At 58.2% G+C, this 19,422-nt stretch overlaps 1 protein-coding gene and 1 long non-coding RNA gene across 6 annotated transcripts in view; one reads left to right on the top strand and one right to left on the bottom strand.

Moving 5' to 3' along the window:
* Window positions 1-1,631: 1,631 nt before the first annotated feature.
* LOC123653027 lies at window positions 1,632-3,006 on the top strand. The gene is made up of 2 exons (XR_006742661.1): window positions 1,632-2,268; window positions 2,380-3,006. It is a non-coding gene; the product is annotated as an uncharacterized LOC123653027 (long non-coding RNA).
* ADCYAP1R1 (ADCYAP receptor type I) overlaps window positions 2,871-19,422 on the bottom strand; it is a 42,309-nt gene continuing 25,757 nt past the window's right edge. Inside the window, exons 13-18 of one of the 5 annotated variants that reach the window (XM_036453806.2) lie at window positions 16,560-16,651; window positions 13,210-13,293; window positions 9,203-9,286; window positions 5,858-5,987; window positions 4,608-4,649; window positions 2,871-3,345 (exon numbers count right to left, since the gene is read on the bottom strand). In XM_036453806.2, coding sequence (XP_036309699.1) covers window positions 3,157-3,345; window positions 4,608-4,649; window positions 5,858-5,987; window positions 9,203-9,286; window positions 13,210-13,293; window positions 16,560-16,651 — 621 coding nt within the window. In that variant the 3' untranslated portion in view covers window positions 2,871-3,156. The remainder of the gene's footprint in view (window positions 3,346-4,607; window positions 4,650-5,857; window positions 5,988-9,202; window positions 9,287-13,209; window positions 13,294-16,559; window positions 16,652-19,422) is intronic. The other 4 variants (XM_036453811.2, XM_036453812.2, XM_036453810.2 and 1 more) reach the window with 4 other exon arrangements.

The raw sequence follows: 19,422 nt of genomic DNA, 5'->3' as shown, positions 1-19,422 counted from the left end.
GGAAGGGTCGGAGGAGGAACCATGACAAACCCTGGATGGGTCAGAGCTGCTCACTAGGCAGAGAACAAGGCCTGGCCTTGGGCCTAGGGACAGTCACGAAGCTCTCAGTCCTAGAGACCCCCAGAGCCTCTGAACCCCCAAATCCCACCCTCTGACCCCTCAGCAACCATTCCCACATGCGTGTGGTCACCAAAGCTCTCAGTCCTAGGGACCCCCAGAGCCTCTGAACCCCCAAACCTCACCCTCTGACCCCTCACAGGCTCCCTGACAGCCTCCGCAGCCCTGCCTGAGTCCCGCTGCCCCCAGGGCTGGGCCTTCCCAACACTGCCTCGTCCCCGGGAGGACTCGGCCCTCGGCCTCCCCGGGTGAGCTCTGCCCTGCAGGGTGTACAGAGCAAGAATCGCCCCCTTCCCGGTGACGACCTTGTAGGAACACGGAGTCGGGAACTGCTCCTGCTCCTCCCCCATCCCGTCCTCAGTGTAGCTTCTTATCCTGTCCGCACCAGGCAAATACTGAAATCCTTGCCCTGGGCCCATTCCGCGCAGATGACTGGTGTTTAGGCAGAGCATCCAGGGGTGCATTGGACGGGACAAATCTAGTCTTACTGTCCATTTTACAGATTTGAAAACAAAGGACCAGAGGAGGCTTTCCCTGGACTTCATGCTCTCGCCCCTCCACTGCCCAGGACCCTGAAGGCCAGCTCCTAACCTCCTGGGCATCCATCCCAAAGGCATAGGGACCTCGGTTCACAGGATAAGCAATCGTTGGCTCAGAGAGGAAAAAACAGAGTGACAAACTGGCGGGAACCTGGGGCCCACGGGGACCCAGGCCCAGGGCTCAGACAGCAGACGGGTGATTAGGGGCCAGCTTTGTTTTTGCTGGTCTGTGGTCTATGGAGAGTCACAGCCCCTCTGGCACAGTGACGCAGACCCGCTGATGGGGCAGGGTGAGGAGCAAGGTCCATGCTCCGGGGACCCTCCCACGATCAGGAAGGGACCGCTATCCCAGCCAGGGTCAGGGCTGGGTCTGCACATCATTGACCCTGGCCTGACCGGTCCCTCCAGCCCGTCAGCTCCCGCTGCGGGGTCCCCGTGGCAGAGGCAGCAGTCCCATCGCTAAGAATGAACAGCGCCACCCACACCTGTGTCAACTTGCACACAAAGCCTGGGTGACGCACCACAGTGACGCGCACCCTTCTACCGCTCCCCCTGGAACTGGGGAGTCACAGAGGTACAGAGCCCGGAGACGCACTAGTCCCCTGGCCTCCCAAATGGGGAAACGGAGGCCCAGGCAGGGAGCGCTCTGTCCACGGCCCAGTGGTCTGAGCCTGACAGGGGCAGGCCCCATGTCCCTGAGCCCCAGCCTGAGGCCCCTTCCAAGCCGCTCAGGCCCCCACGGCGGCCAGTGGACACCCCTTTGGGTAACACACTTGCCTCCCAGAGCCGGGGCCGGGAGTGGGGGGTCCCCGGGGTAGATGCCGGACAGAAGGACCGTGGCACACGCCACGGCCAGCCTGTGTCGCCCAGGTGCCCAGGAAGTGCAGGTGGCTCCTCCGCCCTCCGACTCTGCCCAAGGCCCAGGGCCTCCCTCCCGTTCTCCAGCCCAAGCAGCTCAGCCCTCACGAATCGCTCGGACGGCCTCTCCAGTGATGAGCAGCACACAACCCCCAGGCCCCTTCCTCTTCCTCAAACCAGACAAAGCCACCTCACCGTCCGCCCAAGCTCCGCAAGCATCCCAGACCACGGCCATGAAGCCCGTCCACACACACAGGCGGGGTCCCCAGAGCGGACCCAACATGCCGCCAGCCCCACATGGGTGTCCCCACGCTCGGGGCGTGCATGGCGCTCCAGCGCTGTCCTCCGCCCCCACCCGAACCTGGCCCACTTCCCCTCACACTGTGGGGGGCCAGGGCTGGTGCTGGGGTACCAACTCCTTCCACCTGCAGCTTCTCCTAGACACATGGGGGCGGGGGGGGGGGAGGGGGGTATGGCTTCCCTTCAACATCGAGGACACCTCGGTGTCCTTCCTGGGACCCGAGGGCAAGCGCACAGGGGGGTCTATGCCCCGGTCTCAGACTTCCTAGCTGAGGCTCAGCCCCAGGAGCTAGCTAGCGACTGGGGCTCCTCGAGGTGGCGGGGAGGGTAGGTGAGCTGGGGGGTGGGGCATTCCTGGGCCTCAAATTGGGCCCACGGAGGGCTAAAGGGCTTCATCCTAGCCATGGCTTTGACTGAGGGGGAGGGGAGCTGGAAGGACTTGGGGTTCTGTGAGGTGGAGGCGGCTGGGGAGCAGTTATTGCCAGGCATCGTCTCTCCTTCCACAGCGGATGCCCGGGCAGGAGGGGCCGAGGAGAGGCTACTGGGCGAACCCAGCCCGCGTGAGTTGGGGCAAATCATGGAGATGGCGAAGGCCTCGCATGGGTCCTCCCCTCCCCCCGCCCCCCGGCGGGCTCCTTCCCCTCAGACATACATTTCCAGCTCTCGGCAATCTTCCACGGGCCCAATGAGAAGCACCAGAACATTCCCTGACCTTACGCCCCTTCCGGGGAATGAAGTGCCCCGGAGCAGTCCCGCCGCCCGATGCCCAGGAGCCGGGCACCGGGCCCTCGAGACAGGCGAGCAGGAGGGACCTCACAGCCGCTGGAGGCCGCACTGGCATCCACGGGGGACCCTGGCTGGCCTCAGCGACGGGCGGGCCTGAGAAGGGCCCCTGACTCCAAGGAGTCCACACTGAGAGTCACTCTGAGAGGCCATGGGGTGGGGCCCCCAGAACCCCCAAATCAAGGCTCTCGGCCTCAGGACCAGGCCAGGCGATCGCTGAGGCTTGTGTATGGTGGGGGAAAGAAGGGGTGTTCAGGGGCGGTGAAGCTGGGACCCTCTGGATGGGCAGGGGCTGGACGAAGGGGCTGGGATGGTACAACTTTCCCACGTCAGAGGAGTATTTACACGTCTGGGGGCAGGGCCCAGGGGTCCGTGGTGGGTGGGGCCAGCGCCAAAATCAGAAGGGGGGCGGAATACCCTCTGCACCTGCATCCTCCTCCCCCCTCGGGGAGCCCGGCGTCCAACCCGGGGCCTGCCCGAAGGGAGAAAAGAGGCAACATGCGTGGCCGGCGCCCGGGCGCCCGGCCTGGAGTGGAGGCGGGGACGGCGGGGAGAGGGCTCAGGTGGCCAGGTTGTCGGTCGGGAGGCCGGACATGCGGATCTGGGAGCTGCTCTTGCTCAGGATGGAGAGCTGGGTGCCCCCGTTCACGCCGCTGCTGGCCAGGGACGGGTGCCGGTGCTTGAAGTCCACGGCGAAGTAGCGGTTCACCTTCCAGCTCCGCCACTTCCGCTTGATCTCCGCCTGCACCTGCGGGGAGCGACGGGGCGGTCACTGCCGGCGACGTCCTCTCCGACCTTGTCCCCCTGCCCCGGGGCCCATCCAGACGGGCACAGCCACCTCCAGCCTCGCCCGCCCGCTCCCACACTGCAGCCGGCAGCCCCGGGCCCTCGTGAGAAAGAAAGGCCTGTGAGGATCTGACCGAGCCCTGAGCCCACGTCACTGCGGAGCCAGGCCCACGAGTGGCTTCCTGTGGCCTCTCGTGTCCACAGCCAGTGGCCAGCCGCTGGGGGCCTTCAGGAAGCTTTACGGCACTGGCCCTGGGTGGACAGATCGGGCCAGATGCCCTCTTGCTGACCATCACCATGGGCTGCACCTTAGACCCGTGTGGAGCGCTTTAAAAACCCAGACGCTAGGACCTCCCCCTTCCCCTCCCCCCCCAATGAGCACATCGATATCTCTGGAGTGAGATGCAGTCCGGGCTGAGGACCACAATACTGCACCCCCTGGGCGAACACCCCCCTCCCCTGCTCTCAGAGTGGCATTTGGGGGGGCATGCCCCATTTCTGCTTTTGTGAGCCTCCAATACGGAACCTTGGTGGGGTGCACAGACTGCACAACGGGAAACGGTACTGGCACCCCTCCAGCCCAGCTCCCATCCACAGCAGCCCCGGGCAAGCTGTGCACTCCCATCTCCCCGCTGCCTCTCCTGGTCTGGCCTGGTCCGGCCTTGCTGTAAGGGTGTCGGCGCCCACGGAACCAAATCTTCTTTCCCACATGCAGAGTGGGGAGGTTCGCCGAGTCTCCCAGCCAGGACCCAAGCCCGGTGCTGGGAGTCCCGTCCACCCCCAGCCCCACCTCAGCACCTCTGGTTTGGGCTCCGCTCAAAGCGTCACCCTCACAGGTCAGATCTGGGGACCTCGGAGCAGAGCACTGGACGTGAGCATCGCTAGGAGGTGCCGGGCCTCTCCCCATGGTCTCTGCCAGGGCCCCACAGGCCCCTGTCTAGAGGGGTGGGCTTGGGCTGAACTCTGGGCAGCTCCCCACTCAGCACCCCTGCCCACCTCAGCCTCCTGAGCGACAGGACCGCTCCTCCACCTCGCCCTCCCTCACTTTTTCAGTCCTTCTTTACCAAGGCTCAGCCTGAGAGCCTCCCAGGCAGGTTTGCCTCTGCAGCTGATGCCTTTATGGGGGCGGGGGCAGGGAGGGATCTGCTCCAGGGGCTGGGCCTGGCTGTACAGGGGGCACCCTATCTGCTCCCCAGAGAGCCCCCCTCCACCGTGGGGTCTTACCTCCCCGTTCAGGAAGCAGTAGAGGACAGCCACCACGAAGCCCTGGGGAGAGAGAGCAAGGACAGCTGAGCGCGCCCGCCGGGACCTCTGCACGTGGGAGGTGGCGGGAGTGAGCAGGGAGCAGAATCACTCCATCACTCGGATGGGGCACCTGCCTGCCGCCTGGGAACCTGGGATGAGGTCAGTTCTGCTCCACCAAGATGGCCACGGCCACGGAGCCACCTGGCTGAGGAGGGAGCCCCTCCCACGGATACACCTGGCTTCCGAGCTCACACCTCCCTGGTCAAGTCCTTCCCTTTCCCCAAGGCCGGCTCCATCCCTCTTCCTCCACGAGGCCTACCCTGCATGCCCCAGAATGTTCTCTGGGCTCCCCAGCCAGCCTGCAGGCCCCCCGGGGGCAGGCCCAGCAGGACAGCCTGGCCCCGTGTCGTACGCACCCCTCCCCAGGCCTCACGCTCTGCGCACGCAACCCAGAGACCCGTGAGCGCCAGCGCCTCGCCACGTTCTTTACGGAATTCTCTGCCTTCGGGCTTCTTGTGCCTGGAAGGGACCGGCCTGACTCCCAAGCTAAGGCGTGGTCTTTGTCACTGGTCGTTTCATCAGCATAAGAATTAAAACGGGGGGGGGAGGGAGAGACTCAGGCAGACACACAGAAGACCTTTCAGACCCTCAAAGTCAAATGCATGTCTAAACACGTGGGTGAGCTCAGGACAGGTTCTCGGCTGTCACGGGGGGCACTCGGGGAGCCAGCCCTGCCCGCAGGGCCCAGGCGTGCTGCCACCTGTTCGCCCCGCACTGTCACACCACCTCTCCATCACTCATGTGTTCACACCCACCTTCTTACTCCTCCACCTGACACCCAGTCCACCACTTTCTCCCGTGGGTCACTTATATATTGTATATATGCCCGCGTGCTCTCCCACCCGTTCTGCTCGCTCGGCGCTCTGCGGCCAGGTCCCGTTCGAGGGCCCTGACTTGGGCCACACAGAACCCCGGCGCTGACAGGGTGCTCAGTCCACAGACTTAGGTCTCCCGAGAGAGGCCTGGCTCACGCCCCCTGGCCACAGGGATGGGAAGACCCCGGTGTCTTCTCACAGAAGCCAGCGTGCAGGCGGCAGCACGGGCTCTCCCAGCCCTGGCTGGGCTAGTGCTCTGACAGCAGAGATGGAATCCTGGAGGCCCGGCTCAGGTTAAAGAAGTTTCTAGAACCACCAGCAGGTTAGGGCCAGGGCCCTCTCCCCTGCACGTACCTGGAAGGAGCCCAGGCCCAGCTCAAACACCAGCCTTTCCCTCTTGCTGACGTACTCGGGGGAGAAGGCGAAGATCGTGTAGTGGATCCCGAACAGCGGGATGAGCAGCAGGGTGGACCGCGCCAGCCGCCTGTGGGGAGAGAGGAGGACATCGGCTCTGGGGGCCACCAGAGCTGGGGCCAGAGACATGGAGGGCAGAGAACCCCGGGCCCCACCCTCTTTTCTCCCGGGAGCCCTGTCCCTGAGCCCCCCGCTCAGGGCCCTCCCCAAGCACGCAGGGCCTAAGAGGGGAGGTGGTTGTCAGAGCCCGCACCCGGAGCTCCCAGGGAGGTCACAGGGGAACAGCCCCCAGTCTGCAGGGCTTCTGTCCCTCAGGCCACATCCTGCAGACCCAGGAAACGTGCACGGGTGAGCATGTGATTTACAGATGCCCCCACGGGGGAAGCAAAGTCAGGCAAACACAAGGGTGGGGTTTGGAAGGCTGGCGTGATGGCGTGACAGGCCCTCGGCAAAGCCCGCGTTCTCCTGCTGCCAAGGGAGCCCCCGTGCCGGAAGGGTCTGGGCTGGTCATGGAGTGATGGGGAGGTGCTGAGGGCAGGGAGGGGGTGAGGGTTGGGGGGAGGGGGGGAAGGTGCTGAGGGCAGGGAGGGGGTGGGGGGTGGGAGGAAGAGCCACAGAAGGAAAGACTTGGGTGGGGTCCTAGGAAGGACCTACTGACCCTGGGCATGAACTATTCCCACTCAAGCTGGGGAAACCTGACACCCTGAGTCAAAGGGAGAGAAAGCTGTCTGCGTGGGAGCGGAGGCATTCTGGGTTCCTCTGCCTGCCCCTGGCTCCTGGCCCGGAGGGAGGGGCTCTGTTCTGAGGGGTGGTGGGTGGGGCCCAGAAGCCACGTGAGACATCAAGAGCGTGCACAGTGGTATCCTGCGGGCCCTGCTCTGAAAAGGGGGCTCCCAGAGGGTCTCCGAGCATGGGACCCCCTCTCCGCCCACACCAGCACACCGGCTGGGTCAGGGGGCGAGCAGGAGGCTCAGCCTCTGTGTCTCCCTGCAGCCCTGGGTGCACACAAGGGAGGGGGGGCAGCTGGACAGGGGGGCTGCCATGGGATTTGGGGCCATGACACCGTGTGTCCCTCCCTCTTCCCCATCCCAGTTTTTCTGGGGCAGAATGTTCTGTGGAGTCTGGGCTCTGGATCTCAGAAGCAAATCCCTGGAGTCAGAGTGAAGCCCTTGGCTTCCCCATGGGAAGGGAGGAGGGAAGGGAGGGAAGAAAGAGAAGGGGGGGAAGGAGAGATGGAGAAAAGGGAAGGTAACCTGGGGGGACCTCCCTGGACCAGGCTCATCCCCGGAAGGACGATGCCCCTAGAGGGCTGGGCACCCTCCCCTCTCCCCCTGTGAGCGGCCCATTCTGCAAGACCCGGCGTCCTCAGACCAGAGCTGGTGTCAACAGGACCTGAGCAGGCAGGCGCTCACTCTGGGCCCAGGCACCAGGTCGCAGGGTCTGCCCCTCCATCGTCCACTCTCTCCCTCTCAGGCTGCGGCTCCTGAAGGCAGCTGGCACCTCCCTATCCGCACTGGCCTCGAGGCAGCACATGCGGGCACAGTGCCCACCCCCGGGGCTTGCCCATGGAGGGACAGATGGCTGCACAGCAGGTCTGAAGCCTCAGTCCGCACACTGACGGCGACCTGGGCACTCGGAGCCTCGCACCGAAGGCAGCAGGGAGTGACAGCTGAAGAATGAAAGTTTACACCCCGCTGGCATGGCTCCGTGGGTGAGCACCCACCTATGAGCCGGTCGGGGCACAGGCCCGGGTTGCAGGCTCGATCCTGAGGGAGGGGGTGTGTGTGTGCAGGAGGCAGCTGATCACTAACTCTCTCTCATCACTGATGTTCCTATCTCTCTCCCTCTCCCTTCCTCTCTGAAATCAATAAAAAAGATACTTAAAATAAAAAGTGAATGAAAATTTAAAAAAACACACAAATAACAATAGAGGACAGCGGCCTGGAGACATGTGTTCATCTTGGGGCCCCTCAGTGATGCTCCCTATAGGGGCTACTTTACAAGAGCAGCGTAATGGGGGCGGGGGGCCTCAGGAGGGAAGGCGCCCTGGGATGTGCCTGTGGGCCCTGTCTCCCTCCTACAGCTCTGCTCCCACCAATGGGCCCGTTCCCTGGGATGTTTCCCTGCAGTTTGAAAGCGCCCTGGACACCAGAGGGCCACCCGCTCCAGCCTTTGTGGTGGAAGTGGATGGCCAGAGTCAGTGTGTGAGACACAGTGACCTTTCAGGAATGGGCTCCGGCCCAGCCCAGCCCCTGGCCGGTGTGGTGACTGGTATCGGGGTGCCCACTGCACAGCCAGGGATGGCACTTCCCTCTGGCAGCCCCCAGGCTGCCCCAACAGGCGGGGACTCTGCTGGGGACCCAGCGCATGCCAGGGACCTTCTGGCAGATGGGGAAGTGGAGGCAGGTGGGGAGATTCCTGGGGCCCAGAGTCCCCGGGCCTCTGCCCTTCCCAGCTGGCCAGAGAGAGGCCTTGGAATGGGGACAGAGGGCGTGAGCCTTCCTCGGGACGCCCCTCTGAGGACAGTCACAGAACCACCATGGGATCCGATTAACCCACAGATAGTGACACAGGCCCTTGGCAGCTGTCCCCTGCCCCTAAGGAGGTACCCATGGCAGAAAAATACCAAGAACAGCTTCCCCCAGTCACAGATGCTCATCCCCACTTAAAAGGATGTCCAAGGAGGCGGCTGCTCTGGCCAGAGACACCCGAGGGCCAGGTGACAGGACTCCCTGGGTTCAAGTCCTCACCCTGCCAATTATGGGACCTGGAGTGAGTCACTTCACGGCATCTATGCCTCCGTTTTCACATGTGTAAAATGAATATACACAAGTACCCACCTCCTAAGGGTGTGGTGGGAACTCGGAGAGTGAACACAGACCGGGCACGGTTATGTGAGTGAGGTTTGCTGCAGTGAGGGTCCCTTCCCGGGTGGGGGAACCAACCCTATGAACGCAAGCTCTAAGACCAGCAGAAATAAAGGAGCCGTTCCGAAGACTCGACTGAGAGAAGTAAGACATTTGGGAAAGACCACACATCAAGGCAGCAGCCAAGCCCCAGTGGCTCCATCCCCACGGGCCTCCCTTCCCGGGCCGCACCCTCCCCTCCAAGAGTGCAGAGAACTCACAAGACACACAGAGGTCAACATGCAGCAGCCAGCGGGGCTCGGGGTTGGGGGCACTGCGCGCTGCCCTCCCCAGCCCAGCGGCAGCACGCGGGCTCCAGGCGGTGGCAGCATGCGCCCCCCTCCCCTCCAGGACACGGGCCACAGCCACGCACACTTACAGAGTAATGGCGGACAGTTCTGACATCTTGCAAGAGTGCTGCTGAGCCCGCTCTGGCCTGCAGTAGCATTTCTGCACGCAGCTGCTGGTGTGACAAGATCAGCACTGGTGTCAGCCGGGGCACCGGGCAATGGAGAAACCGAGGTGGGACTGAGAGCCACAGAGTCCACGGGGAGAGGTGGGAGGGCAGAGGAGTCGAGGGTGTGGACACGGGACCGGGCAGTGACATGGAGAATGAGGAAGCCGAGGGCCAAGACAGGGTCAGCTCAGGACAGGGAAACACACACCCATACGTGTACATGTCTGTGCATGGACATGCACACACACATGAGCACTCACACTGGGACCAGCGACGGGGGCGGGGGGGGGTCGAAGAGAACATGTGTTCAGAAGGCGGGGCCTGGGCTGGGTTTCTGAGCCAGAAGCTGTCGCCTGGGGCAGCTCTAGGCTCAGGGCTCGGCCTTGTCTGAGGTCACCCCGAGAGCTGGGCAGCCGGAAACACCATGGATCTCGAGGTGCCCAGCTCTGGCGGAACAGAGTCTGGAACTGGGCAAGCTGTGGGCTCATGACGAAGTCCTACTCGATGGCCACCGTCTCCCTCCTCACCTCTCTTCTTACACCTTAGCCTTCCTATCTGAGCCCCCAGGCACCTCGGCGCGGGCATACGGGGGCACAGAGGTGGCCTGGGCAGAACCGGCGGTTAGATCAGACCAGACCTATCCACTGTGACAGCCACTACCCTTCGTGGCTGAGTTTAAATTAAATCAAATTAAAAAGCCACCTCCTCGCAGGCCCTCGCCACTCGGCAAGGACTCGTCAGCCACATGTGCTAGCGGGTGCCAGACGGTCAGCACAGACCACGGTCATCCGCCGCTGAGGGTTCCGGTGCGTGGCACTGGTCCGGCTCAGCCTCCTGAGGGAAGCCTGATGGCAGGGCCAGAGGCTGAGGGGCATCCTGATTTTTAACAATTTGTCCCGCGTCCCAATTTTTGGGAAAATTCTTTTTTGACGCAGGACAAATTGTTAAAAATCAGGACTGTCCCGCCAAAAGCGGGACGTCTGGTCACCTTAATCTTTGGGGCACTGTCCCTCTGCCTGCAGAGACAAGTCCTCTGAAGGGGCCCCCACGTGTGGGCCCGGCGTCCAGTCTGGCTGGACATGCACCGGGCGAGGCCGCGCCTCCCTCTGCAGAGGCTCACGTGGCATGCCCGCCTCCTCCTGCCCTTCTCTGCCCGGCGGGTGCTTGGGATGGCACAAACCCGGACACTTCTTATCCTTCTCGGACAAACACGACGTCGGGGGTTATGGCTGCAATAGACTTGCCAGCTTCACACCCCTTCCCCAGGCTCCACGTGGCCTGAGCTCCGGGGACCTGCCCGTGGCTGCTGACCAGAGGGCCCTGATTTCTAATCAACCACAGAAGCGCAGGAGGGGGCTCACAGCTTCGTCATCGGTGCGTCCAGCTCTCAGAGAGTAAGTCTAAGGGGCCTTGGCCTGGGGGACATGTCGTTCCCCTGAGGCAAACCTTCGAATCACACATTCCAAAGATGGAACCTGCGAGGTCCCCCAGCGTCTGCGTCCCAGCAGGGGGAGGGGGAGGGTGTGGTTCTCACTTAATAAACAGGATCTCTCCATTCCCACCGCGCTGTGAGGTGGGCAGAATGGCTCATTTTAGAAATAAAGATGTGGGACACGATGCTCAGCTACCCAGAGCGGGGTCCCCAAACCAGCAGCAGTGGGGAACCCCACCTGAGCGCTCCTTAGAAAGCAGAATCCCGGGTGCCACCCAGACCGCGGCTCCGAACCCGCACTTTCACAAGATCCCCCGTGACCTAAGTCCAGTCCCGCATGGAACACGTGTCCGCCTGGTCCTCAGTGACTGTCAAAGGTCTGCTCCGTACACACACAGGGACAGGGGGACACACGTGCGCTGCTGTTCTTCTCATCACACACACATGTACGTGTAATTCTAAAAGGCGGGCCAGGTTCCCAGGAAGGAAGCCATCCCAGTCTTCCTGTGTATTTGCTGCCTCCCCCAAGGCTGACAGGGTGGCGACTCTCCCCTAAGATCAGGGGCCTGGCCCCTCAATCGTGGCCCACGTGTGACACAGAAATCAGGGCCTAGGAGCCCGACAGCCCAAACCACAGATGAGCCTCTGACACACCTGCACGCAGAGCTCCAAAGCCTCAGCTGCTCCCCTTTGAGGTCCCTCCTGGAGCTCCCACATGGTCCCCCCTTCCTGGGCCGGAGGCTGGAACTCAGCCCCTGGGAGACGTGTGCTTCTGATGGGGAGTGGGGTACAGGGAGCAATGGGGGGGGGGGGATCTGGCACTCGGGAGGGCTCTCAGCAGGACCTAGGGACAAAGATAAGGGCTCTTCTTCCCAAACACACGCCTCCCTCAAATCCCCAACGACTGTCCACAAGGACCCACGACAAGAAACACGGGAGAGCGGCAGGAAAGCCGGAGACAGGCGTGAGAAAGATGGCAGATGCCCTGCCGGTCACAGCAACTAGCGAAGGAGGGAAAGGCGTTTAACCACGAGGAAGACAGAAACCCAGGCCGACGGACGCGCTCAGCTCTGATCTGGATCCGGGGGAAGAGGAGAAACTCAAGACAAGGGTGCCGGGTGGGGCTTCCTAGCGTGCAGCGCACCAGCCTGTCTCAGAGGGGGGACCCCGTCGCAGGAAGTCAGAAAGCCCAGCTCCCAGCCCAGGCCTGCCAAGGCTTTGCTGTCTGTCGCAGGAAGGTCAAAGCCATGTCCAGGTCTGGGCTCCCCCATCTATAGCCAGGGATGCAGCACCTGGTGTCTTGGGCCCGTTTGGTCTCAGGCCAGACTCCAGGAGGCGTCAGTGCCCTCAGAGGGCGGGGCTACCGGGCTGTAGGCCCAAGCCTCACTTGACCAGACGCAAGACGAGACCCCTGCAGGCAGCCCAGTCGGGTCACCTGATCCTAGTGACCAGTATGGCATTGGATATGCCCAGCCCTCAGGATGTCGTGGTCTAAACTGGACATTCTCAGGAGGGTCCCCCTGATGCTAAAAGGCTGGGAACCCCCAGAACCCAAACCTGTTCCCAGCTAGGCTTTCTACCCACGATGGTACCCCTACCAGAAGCCAGCTGGGGGTGGGGAGGAGAGAAACACTTGAGTGCAAGCCTCTGATTGACCACTGACTCCCTGGGTGACCTTCTGTGGGGCCATATTCCTTCTCTGGGCCTCAGTTTCTCTCCCTGCAAAATAGGGGTAACCATCCCCTGCTGTCAAACCCTAACAGGAGTTGGGATGGTGAGGTGCTCCAAGACAGGGGAGAAGGTGCTTTAGGAGTGGAAGATGGAGCCCATCAGGACCAGGTGCCCTGGAAACGCCCAGCCCGGAAAGGCCTGTCTGCAGAGGCAAATGCTGACCTCCTGACACTGGGTACATGACGGCGCTGCTGGGCCACCCAGGACATCACCGTGCCTGTTCTCTGCTCCTTCCTTTCCCCGGGGCCCGTGGAGACCCTCTGTGGAGTCCCTGAGGGGGATTCGGATGGGGTTTCCCTCCCCCACACCAGCTTCCAATGCCCACCGTGCCGTGGGAAGCCCCACCTGGAATACAGTCCTCCTTCAGGGCCAGGCCTGAGCCGCTCAGTGCGATTCTGTCTGCCCTGCAGCCTCCCCCGCTCGTCTTCAGGGCCCCTGCTTCTCACAGAGGAACACGCTGGTCCCCGGGGGCAGGCTAACCCTGACCCCGGCGGGCTGAGCCCTAACCCCTGCCCAAGTCCACGGCGAGCCTGAGCACACGCCAAGCCCTGACCCAGGCCCGCACTCCACGCCCAAGCCCTGACCCCGGATGCTCCCTGTATGAGGAGCACAGGGAGAGAGTGTGGGGGCTCAGTGCCCCCCCAGCTTCCCGCCGCCTCCCCTCTCCCCCCCTGCCACCGTCCTTGGGAGGCTGGGCCGAGAGCGCCGTCTTGGTCTACGGAGGGAGGACACACCCTTATCAGCTGAGCCGCTGGCACCAACCTACAGGAAAGGGGGTGAATGCTGGTCTGAGGGCACAGGCAGGGGGTCCTCTCGGGCTTTCTTGGGGACTCCCAGGCTTATATTTGTTCTGGAAACAGAGGAAAAAACCAAAAAGCTGTGGGTAGGTCTGAAGAGCTTCTCAGCCCAACACATACGTGGTGGCCCAAGGGGACACGGGCACCACCCTCAAACCCTCTCCCACGGGCCTGCCCTTCCCAGCCCCACCGTCTCCCTGCCCACAGCAGACGCCCTGCAGCTCCATGCCCGCCGGCGGGCAGCTTTACACAAGGCTGCAGCCCTGGGGCCTCCTCTCCCAGGAAGCCTTGTTTATACACTTGCTCACCACCCTCTTCTGCCTGGGACGTCCCTGAGGCCGGGAATGGGGGTACAGTGGAGCCTGGGGTGCAGGGCCGGCCTGCCTGCGGCGCAGCTATGCCTTCACGTTCCCACTGGGCTCACGGCCCTGCACTGGTAACCAGCTCCCTTGGCTGCGACACAGGGATTACATGTGCACGCAGACATTTATACGTCCAGCTCGCCAGAGCATTAAAGGTGCGTGGACTGAAGTGCAGGTGACTTTCAGCGCCTGAGTTCTCAGCAGCACCGTCCCTTTAACTCCCCCTCACTTCCGCAGCAGGGCCTCCGGGACTCAAACCCTCGCTGAATTGAACAGGATCAAGCTGAGCCTTGTCCTGCGTGGGTTCTTACCCCAAGCCCTCCCTCCCGCCAGTGTGCAGACCACATCCATCCAAGGGTTTAACCTTTAGGACTTGAGACGAGCACTTTCTCTATAAAAAGGATTTGCTGAGATTGTGAGGGGATTTTTACATGAGAGAAGCAAGCCCTTAGCTGGTTCTTTAAACGTTTGTGCTCACGTGTGCAGGCAAACTTTGTTTGGTTGAACTTCACAGGTGGTGCATGTGTGTGTGTGGGGGGGGTGTTTACAGATTAAAGGGTTTTTTGTTAATTTTGTTTGTTTAACATATTTTTCTCGATTTCAGTTGAGTAGGTCTATTGGTGCCATTTGCTCACTTCGTATCTGTCACATTTTGGTAATTCTTTCAATATTTACACTTTGTTGTTATTATTGTATTGGTTGTGGTGGTCTGTGGCGGTGGTCTTTGGTGTATGAGAGTTGTCCTGGAGACCACACACTGTGCCCAAATAAGACAAACAATGGACAGATGTTCTGACTGCTCCAGCGACTGCCCGTTCCCCAGTCTCTCTCCCTGTCCTCGGGCCCCTGTTCCCCGAAACACAGCGACAGGGACGTGTGTCCTTCCTCAGGCTGTGGCTGGGCCTGTGTCTCTGCACTGGCAGAGTGAGGGGGCGCAGGGAGAAGCCCAGAGAAGGGTCCCGGGACCACAGAAGAAGAGACAGAGTCTACCAGGACCCGGGGCTGCTAGAGCTCAAGAGAGCGATGAGGCTGACTCGGCTACACACTGGCGTCAGAGTCTGAGATAAGTCTGGGGGGAGCCAATCCACCCTCGAGCAGGAAACGGGGACCAGACACTAGGACACAGATCCTGACGCCGGAGAGGGGGGAGGGGAGGAGGGCAGCAGGGCTGAGCTGCCCAGGCCACGGGACAGGCAGGAATGGCCCCTCTTGGGCACTTAGAGCATTGCAGAGGACAGGCCTGGGAGACTGAATGCCATGATGGGTGGGTAATTTTTTTTACTACATGATGTACACGTGTAAGCAGAGGTTGGTAGGAACTTGCAAAAGTATAAAAAAAAAAATGAAGAAAAAGAAAACAGTAAACGAATGAGAAAACAGGAGGGGGTTCCTTCCCAACGTAATGGAATCATCCTCCATGCAGACGGAACAAAGCTCACCCCGCCAGGCCCTACTCGGTCCCCACTGCAGGGGAAGGGCTCCATGGGGCGTGGTGCCTGGGCTGACAGACAGACAAGGGAGGCCATGTGGAGTCTGAGGGAAAGACCTAGGATGGCTCTCTCAGCAGTTTCTGCCTATCTATCTATCTATCTATCTATCCAGAAGAATGGTTGGGTTGGAGATCCCTCTACTGTCCCACTTGTCCACGGAGTAGCTATTAAAGTTCTGGGTTCTCTGATGAAGGTAGAACAAAGCCCCCATTGATGCAATGAGAATACCTCAGCTCCTTTTAACCTGCTCTCCTCTTAAAAAGCCAAGGAAGCAACACCCGTGGTTCATACCCCACCCACGAACAGACCCCCGAGACTGCCCCCAGGTTCTCTGTGCCCATCTGGCCTCTCCAGCCCCCCACAGGGGACTGACCTTCCTCCCTCCCCAGCATCAGAAGTGTCTCCACTCCCCTCACACCCAGCTGGTCATGCTTCTGATCACCAGGCAGGAGGAGTCAGGTGGAGGTGCTCAGTCTGACTCAGGGTGGGTCGAGGACTGGGACAAGTTGGGACAGGTTGGGATGGGGTGACAGGGTGGGCCACAGCAAGCAGGGCTACGCTGCTGGGGACATGACTGCAGGAAACCGTGTAGGGAACAAACCACATGGCAGTGGCAGTGAATGAAGAAAACCCTACACTCAGTGGTAAGAGGTCGCCTGCGAACCCCATCAATCCGAAACCTATCAGATGTTCCTTTGCTCTGGGAAGAGGGAGTTCTAGGGGGAGGACCAGACCCCAAAGGAGAGCTGCCCCAAGGGGAGGAGAAGAAAAAGACTCCCTCCTTCCATTACCCAGACCAGCGAGAACGTCCACGTGACCTGCTGGTGGGGCTGAAGCCACTTGCACACCAGGGCTGGGAGGGGACCATCAGGCAGCCACTGGCGCTCATGAGCATCCCAAAGAACCAAGATCCCCAAAGGAAACCCAACTTCTGAGCAACCAAGATCCTAACTACCCTCGGGAACCTGGCCATTTCCATATGGATTTCCTAGGACAATGGTCGGCAAACTCATTAGTCCACAGAGCCAAATGTCAACAGTACAACGATTGAAATTTCTTGTGAGAGCCAAATTTGTTAAACTTAAACTTCTTCTAATGCCACTTCTTCAAAATAGACTCGCCCCAGCCGTGGTATTTTGTGAAAGAGCCACACTCAAGGGGCCAAAGAGCCGCATGTGGCTCTCGAGCTGCAGTTTGCTGACCACGGTCCTAGGGTGACATGTCATCGGCCAGTCTCCTCCAATCTCTCTTCCCTTCCATGTCATCACCAGGTGGATTGGGAGCTGCTGGCATGGCAGAAGACAGATAGGCAACGAGATTTCCAAGGCACTTGAATCAGAAAGAAATCTTGCAAGAGCCCACGCTAGGTTACCCTGTCCCCCAAACCCAGGCCTGTCCTCCGGAGGCCTGCGTCAGAGCCCCCTCAGCTGGCGCAGCGGACGATGGCATTCACACAGTGGTACTTACAAGTAGATGCTGGACTCGTTGCCTCCTGTGTCCGGAGACTGAAGTTTCTGCACGAGGATGAAGATGATGCCCACAAAGAGCCCAAAGTTCACCTGAGGAGCAAAGGGAAAGCCAATGGAAATGATGCTGGGCAAAGCCTGTCCATACCCCTGCCTCTGCACACCCTACTACCCCCCGAAAAGGGCCCCCCATTCCCATCCAGCTGAGATCCCAGCTAGACTCAGAATTCAGGATGGCGTTCATACGGTTGAAATGACAGAAGAGACAAACACAGAAGAATTCCTCAGGAGTACCAAGAAACAGGAAAGGTATCATTAGTGAGCCAGGAAAGTGAGTCATTTCCAGCAGAGAGAGAGAGAAAGAGCAGACAGGGTCAGTATGAGGGAATAATTCCAATGCCAGACCGAAAGAGAAGAGGCTGCTGCAGAGGTGAGAGCTGGCCTCTGGGAACGCCAAGTTCACAGTCACTGAATATGGGGGGCCGGAATGGACAACCACACCCATTATCCATTTAAGGCTGGGGAATGGTAACAGCAGCGTTTCCCTGCAGGTACAGACCAGGGCAAAAGCTCTCTAATAAAAGTGGGGAGCAGTATGTATGGTGAGGAAGGAGGGAGGTGAGCAAATAAACAGAAATGAGGCACGGCAGGAGGAGCACACAACAACATCTGATGCAGCCAAAGCAGCGCTCCGAGGAAAACGATAGCCCAATACTTACTAAAGCATGATAAATGTTGAAGATAAAATAATTAAGCATGCAAATCGAAGGCTAAGGAAAGAGTACCAAAAATGTAACTTAGACAAGAAAATTAAGAAAAACCAAAATTCATTTTTTATTTTTTTTTTTAAATAAGAGAGAAAAAAAGATAGACCAGGTCAATAAAAATACATTTCCATGTTAGGTCTTGTTTGTGTGTTTTCACAGAGCTGTTGGGATTATAAAGCATGCCATGTGAGGGCAGGGTGCTGTTCCTCAGGTACTCTACCACTCTCATCAGCACCTGGAATTTAGCTCAGTAAACACTGCTAACTGCATAAGTCCATTCAAAGGGGAAAAAAGTAATTAAAAAAAAAAAAAAAAAAACAACACTAAAAGCTTCTCTCTATATCAGTAGTAATCTACTAAAAAAAAATGTAATGAAAGAATAAATCCAGACTGGCTGGATTTATCTTGGACGTAAATTACAAAGACAACTGAAAAAAACTATACTAAATGACTCTATGAGAAAGAATGAATAAATGGAGATTCATGCATGTCCTTGGAGAGGAAGACTCAATATTTTAAGAATAAAAGTTATAGTCATCCTTCCTTCCTCACCTTAGTGGATGTTTAAAACTGTGGAGAATACCAAACCCTACATATATATTTTCCTATACAAACATATCTGTGATAAAGTTTAATTTATAAATTAGGCATAGTAAGAGATTAGCAATACCTAATAATAAAATAGATCAATTGCAACAATATACTGTAATAAATGTGAATGTGGTCTTTTTCTCCCTCAAAATATGATAATCAATCTGATCACTGACCAAAATGGCTACTTTGACTAACAGGTGTGTACCCTATACAGCACATGTGTCAAACACAAGGCCCGCGGGCCAAATCCGTCCCGCCAGGCCTTGCAATGTGGCCCGCACCGCACTGTCATCACTGCACTCCGCTGCGTTCCATCACAATGACAGTTTATGACTGTTCAGTAAACCATTCGGCCCGCGATTTAGGCTGGATTTTAGATTTTGGCCCCTTCTCTGATTGAGTTCGACACCCCTACTATACAGTGAGGATACACTGGACAGAGAGATGGTCCATGCTAGGGTAGAACAGAGTGCCACAGTGTGAGATTTCTTCACGCTCCTCATAATACCCTGTTTCCCCGAAAATAAGACTGTGTCTTATATTAATTTTTTCTCCCAAAGCTGTGCTAGGTCTTATTTTCAGGGGATGTCTTATCTTTCCATGCGCTAGGTCTTATCTTCGGAGGAGGTCTTATTTTCAGGGAAACAGGGTAGTGTCCACTTTAAAATTTATGAATTGTATATTTTGGAATTTTTCTTTTAAAATATTTTTTCCAGTCTGGCTAGCGTGGCTCAGTGGCTGAGTGTCGACCTATGAGCCAGAAGTTCATGGTTTGATTCCCAGTCAGGGCACATGCCCGGTTGTGGGCTTGATCCTCAGTGAAAGACAGGCAGGAGGCAGCTGATCACTGATTCTCTCTCATCATTGATGTTTTTTTTTTCTCTCTCTCTCTCCCTTCCTCTCTGAAATCAATAAAAATGTATATTTTAAAAAATTGGTTTCCATACCATGGTTGACTGTAGGGAGCTAAAAACTTAGAAAGCAAAACGGTGGATAGCTGGGGAAGGGTGAGACTGTGTTTTCCAAATTAGTTTATAAATTCAGTTTAATTCCTATAAAATTTGCAATTAGACTATTTTCTTGCAACTGGCCAAAGGATCTGAAATCACGTGAAAAGAAAATATACAAGAAGGTTTTGAAGGAAAAAAAAAGAATAAAGAAGGGAAAATTAGCATACCAGATATGAACACATGCTACAGTGTCATAGTAACTAGCCCAGTGGGGTACTGACCATGGAAGAAGCTAGTAGATTAGTAACATCAAACTGAAAATCTGGAACCAAATAAAATACAGTGAGTGTTTAAGACACAGTGACATTTCAACATAATGGAGAAAGGATAATCTATTCAATAGAAATAACTGAGAGACTGGAACATCTATCCACTAGGGGGGAAAAAAATAAAATTAGATAAAATTAGGTATCATTTCAGATCAAGGAAATAAAATTTCAGCCAGACTAAAGCATGTAATAACCCAATCGACAAAAATGTGACCAATTAAGAA

Source organism: Pipistrellus kuhlii, unplaced genomic scaffold, assembly GCF_014108245.1.
Source record: "Pipistrellus kuhlii isolate mPipKuh1 unplaced genomic scaffold, mPipKuh1.p scaffold_m20_p_26, whole genome shotgun sequence".
NCBI classification, from domain to species: Eukaryota; Metazoa; Chordata; class Mammalia; order Chiroptera; family Vespertilionidae; genus Pipistrellus; species Pipistrellus kuhlii.
Note: the sequence above shows the minus strand (reverse complement) of the source record. Positions and strands in the feature narration are given on the sequence as shown.